This window comes from Lepidochelys kempii, chromosome 8, assembly GCF_965140265.1.
Source record: "Lepidochelys kempii isolate rLepKem1 chromosome 8, rLepKem1.hap2, whole genome shotgun sequence".
In the NCBI taxonomy this organism is placed as follows: Eukaryota; Metazoa; Chordata; order Testudines; family Cheloniidae; genus Lepidochelys; species Lepidochelys kempii.
Genome location: NC_133263.1, coordinates 6,321,941 through 6,327,179, shown reverse-complemented (window position 1 = coordinate 6,327,179; position 5,239 = coordinate 6,321,941). Strand labels below are relative to the sequence as shown.

Below are 5,239 nucleotides of genomic sequence, written 5' to 3'. Positions count from 1 at the left end.
TAAATTTACTAGCAATCACTTGGCTCTAGCTGTTTCCAGGATGCCTATCTGACTGAGGCTGGGGAGACTATGCCAGGGCAAGTAAGCAAGGAGGGTCTGTTTTCAAAGCTCATTGCATTCCAAAGAGGATCCTATGTTGCAGAACAGGGTGGGCTGCATTGTTCTTGTTGCAGACAGCTTATATATGGAGCTGTGTCCTCTGCTGACCTCTCGCTGTTTTGGCTGCACTCTTTGCACTTCACTTAAAAGTGGAGCAGGGGATAAGTGTGAATATGGTAAAACCTCCTCCCTTCTGGCTCAGCCCATGGGTGCTAGTCTCCATCAGTCCTGTAAGCCAGTTGCAATGCAGTCAGTATGATTCTCTTGTACTCTTTCCTAAAGTTCTGGTTCATCACCCCGTAAACCACAGCGTTCAGACAGCTGTTGAAGTAGGCCATGAAGTAGCTGGCCGTGAAGAGCCACTCGGGTATCAAGGAACCCAGTGTGGGCTTGACCGCCACCACGAAGCCGATGAAGTTTAACGGTGCCCAGCACACAGCAAAGAGCACGAAGACCATGAACATGGTCAGGAAGTTCCAGAAATCATGGGGCTTGATTTTGGGCTGTGTCTCCGGCTTCACCCTGCGCCGCACCTGGAGAACCAGCAGCCAGATCCGCAGGTAGCAGTAGCTGACAATGGTGATGGGTAGGAAGAAATGGATGACCACCACGGAGATGGTGTAAAGGGCGCTGACGGACTGGGCGAAAGTGCAGGAGTACACTCGCGGGTCGTACTGCAGGGACTCCACAAAGAAGTTTGGCACGATGGCCAGCAAGGTGAGTGCCCAAACCAGCCCCACGTAGCACACGGTGTTGGTGCCCGAGAAGAGCGTGTCATACTTCAGGCTGTGGCAGATGTAATAGTAGCGGTTAATGGCGATGCCCGTGATGTTGAAGACGGAGCCGATAACGCTGATGCCCATCAGAAAGCCGCTGGCCTGGCAGTGGAGGTACCCCATCACCCAGCCGCCATGGACAATAGCCATCAGGACCAGGGGATAAGGGTAAAAAGCCACAAGTAAGTCTGCAATGGCCAAGCTCACCACGAAGGCATTGCCTGGGGAAGGTAACACCGAAAAAAAAACCAAAAAAAACCAGTTAGACCCTATGGTCGGAATGCAGCAGCAACAGCCAGGAAAACGCCTTCTCCTTGCTAAACAAATCAGCTTTTCCTGCGCCTACTCCAAATTACACCTGCTTGCCGTACTGTCTTTCTACTTCTCTTTGCACGGTGGCGATGGCTCTGGGAGCTGGATTCTGTTCTGGCTCGTGCATCATCTACGGAGTAGCTTAACTTACTATCACTTTAACTACCATGACTGCTTTTCCTTTCATCGCTACCTCATACCCACACCCCTGTCTGTTCATCCCCTGGTTGCATCTTGTCACAATCCTAGATTTTTAGCTCCCTGGGGCAGACACTGTCCGTTTTATTCATTTTATACGGGGCCGTGATTGCCTTTAGGAGCAATTTAGCCTTTAGCCACAATTGAAATAACATTGACCATCCATCTAATATATTATCCTCATATGCCCTTGGGAGACAGAGCAGTGCTATTAGTACAGATGAGCTAATGGCTAGATTTTTTTTCTAAAGTGAAACCCACTTGTGAAAATTGGGCTGTGAGTGACTTGCCCAAAATCTCACAGAATGTCAGTGGCAGAGCCAGGCATCGAACCCGGCTCCTCTGTGGTGTCAGGCCCTAATCACTGGGTTGCAGAATCTCGTGAGCTGCACTTCTATCACTTGGACAAGGAAAGCCAAGTGGGTGCTTTGCAGTTCATTGGTCCACAATAGTGTGCTTGCTCTCTGCTGGGCTGATTTGGGAATTAAAGCCCCAAAGGGGATAATGCTGCCCACAGCTATCTGTGCCTCCTCTTCCGCAAGAGGACTCCCGAGCCAGCGGCAGTGGCTTTTCACGCAAGGGTCTTTCTTCTTCCTCACCGTGACAGGAGAGAGGTGGGTTTTTTCCTCTCTTTGGAGCAGCTCTAGGGAAATGGCACACTGGGTGGGGTAGAGAATTCGGTGGTAGGTGAAAGGCATAGCCTAGCTGCATGGAAAGTGCAGGACCCCACTCAGATGGAACTGTGTGATGGAAGAGGCAGAGAGCTTGCAACCCTGACTTTTGTGCGAACACCCTCCCTACGGGAACGAATTCCTGCCTGCAATAAACCAAATTCCTACCGCGAGGGGCCCTGTCACAGGTCATTCTCCCCTCTTCCCCCTCCATCCCCTCCCACACTTCCCCCTCCCTACCTTATTCTGTACCCATCCTGACCCCTGTACTGCTTGCAGTAAAAGAAAAGAGCAGGCGAGGGGTTTAAATCACTGCTCTCCCTGGAGACAATACAGCTGAGACGTGTTCTTCTGGGTGGCACTTGCAGCCAAAGCCAAAGCAGATGGTAACCACTCAGTTTAATGCAATGGGTCCATTCAAGCTGGCTGCACTAAAAGTTGCCCTAGCCATGGCTCCGCTCCAGCAGGGACGTGGAACCGGCCATTCCATGCATGGGGGGTTAGTTATACGCAGGTGCTTGGGATGGGCTCTGGATTTTGACACGGGGGAGCCTGTTAAAGTCAGTCCTACTGGGATGACAGATTTGGTTCTGGCTTTGTGCTTTTCAACGTGCGTTGACATTTCTCGGCTCTGTAGGATCAGATTGATCCTGGTGTTAGATTGCACCAGTCACACCCGGGCTACCCCCAGCCACTGACTTCCAGTTTGGTTCGTCAGCGACAGTCTAGGTAGCATAAATGAAGCAGCGGTTAGGTGCGCCCCAGTACGGGACAGGGACACACACCTATCAAAGTTATTTCTCTGCTCTCCCAGCTCCTCCTGCCTTTTGGCTTTTCCCTGCAGTGAAATCCGAATGCTGGGACGCAGGGGATCAAACCCCAAACACAGCCTGGAACCCAACCCTGGCCATCATGGACCTACCTCTGGCAGGCCTGAGAGCCCTCCACGCTTGTATACCTAGTCATGCCAATGAAGTCCAGTTGTATTGGAGCATAGCATTGCTACCACTCCCATTGCAAAGACTGTGATGTCCTAAGGGTTCCATTGTCACTGCATGGTGAGGGAGAGAACCCATTCAAAGATAAGGAGGTTACAACTAGAAATGTAGGAGTGTCTAGCAGTTACGGAACAGGGCTAGGCATCAGGATGCCTGGGTTCCATTCCTGGCTTTGTCTTTTAGACCTGAGCTTTCAGAGGTACGCTGACTTCAGGTCATTCAATTCTGGGGAGAAAGACAGCCTGCTTTGAAGAGGCATGGAATTTGCCTGGCTCCCACTGACACCACTTGGGATTCTTGGACGCTCAGCGTCACTGAAAATCAGGCCCCATTTGTCTCCACGTAGACACCCAAAGCTGGTGGACACCCTTGACAATAGAAGCCTCCAGCTTTCTGCCTCAGTTTCCCCCCTTACAATAATTTTCTAGTGGTGCTGAGAGTCAGATTTAGTGTAAAATGCTTCAGGATCCAATGCTGCAGAAATGCAAAGTGTTGTTACATGAAGTGACGGATGGGCTTTTCCAGAGATGCAGGCTAATTATTACTGACCAAGACCTTGGCTTGTAACCTGGGTTTATTCTAGGCAAGGGAAGACAGAAAACTTTCTACCTATGTGGGGCTTGTAAGCAGAGCGTGAGGTCAGCAAAATTCTCCACTTCATTGCAGCAGAAACAACCTAACCTGGAGAGTTACTGGTAACTTTCTTAGTGCATAAAGAGGGATAAAAACCAAAACACCCTGATTTATTAAATGCCAGCTGAAGTGTAGCTGTTCCCAGAATCAGGCGGTGCAAATGGAAAATAGCTGTTTTCCCCTGTGTGAAGGCTGGAACAATTCTTACCATTCATTTTGTGTCCTATTCTACCCATGCACTTACAAAATCATCTGCGAGGCTTGGAGCGGGGAAGCTTTAGGTCCTCCAAACCTCTTAATTGAGCTAAGAATCTAAATCCCACAAGGAGCTTGACCAGAGTTCCCCCAGAGAGGGTGCTGATGAGCATTGAAGCCAGCTGGTGGAATCTGGGTCAAGATTTTCAGAAGTGATGAGTGATTTGGGATGTTTCAGTTTTTGGGGTGCCCCAGCTGAGACTCCTTAAAAAGGGCTTTCAGAAAGCACTGAGTACCCACCCTCTGAAAAATTGGGCCCTTTTTTAGGGTGTCCCAAGTTGAGCAGCCAAAATCACTAGTCCCTTGGCTGAGATTGTAAATAAATGAGTGCAATGTATCTCGGGCATGGAAGCCAGGGTCAGTATGGACAACGGAATTTCCCCCCCTCCCCATGCTTTGATAGCCTGTTTTACTAGCCTTGCCAACACCAGGCTCTCTGCAACGACTAGAAATTTGCCTTGAATCCCGACTGTGCTGGGTGGGAGAAGTTTACACACACAGATGGATGGACAGACACACACACACAAGGACGGACCCACAGACACAAAGGTGGATTCTGCTAGCACCGGTGTGTCACTGCACTAGCAGGGCAGGAGGCTGGCTTACTGCTCCTGAGCCCCGCGGAGAGAGGCAGAGCTGCTCCTGGGGAGCCTGGAGAGCGAAGCCCTCCCGTCCCAGCAAGGCCATTACCTGCTTTTCTCAGGTTCTTGTTCTTGAGGACCGAGATGATCACCAGGAGGTTGCCCAGGATGTCCACAGCGATGGTGACGATGAGGATGACAGCCAGCATGATCACCACCCAGGTGGGGTAGAGACCATCCTCCCTTCCCAAGCCAGCGGACAGGTTCTTCAGCAGAGAACCTTCCTCCTCCATCCTCGGTTATCTAACCTGCCTCCCAGGGCACAGCAGAGTCCTCGGCCAGTCGGGACTAGCAGGTTCCAGTGGCCCTGAGCTAAGAGGTCAGGGCTCAAGGAAGGCAAGGGTCAGTGCTCCTCTCAAAGCACCAGGAGAGGCGCATGGGCCCCTCCCGGAGAAGTTCTTTGGAAGTTTGGCTCGCTCCCCCCCTCTGGCGTGGCAGGGTCTCGCCTTTGTCCCTGTCCGCGGGCCCTGCGGGGAGGTGGGATTCCCCAGCCGATCACCGCTTCGGGCAGCCGCGTCTCTCCTACCGGCGCTGTGGCTGCTCCGCGGGGCGCCCTTTCCAAAGCCCCGTGCCTGGGGTGCGGACGGGGGCCGCTCCCCACACGGGTCAAGTGGCCCCTGGGGCGCTGGTTGGGGAAGTCCCCCTCCCGCGGGCAG

General features: G+C 52.1%; 1 protein-coding gene across 1 annotated transcript; it reads right to left on the bottom strand.

Moving 5' to 3' along the window:
- Positions 1-311: 311 nt before the first annotated feature.
- On the bottom strand, positions 312-4,821 carry LOC140916429 (melatonin receptor type 1A-like). The gene is made up of 2 exons (XM_073358077.1): positions 4,633-4,821; positions 312-1,096 (listed from the first exon to the last, which is right to left on the bottom strand). Exons 1-2 carry the CDS (start codon positions 4,814-4,816, stop codon positions 312-314), a joined length of 969 nt encoding a protein of 322 aa, XP_073214178.1. The 5' UTR covers positions 4,817-4,821.
- Between the last annotated feature and the right edge of the window lie 418 nt (positions 4,822-5,239).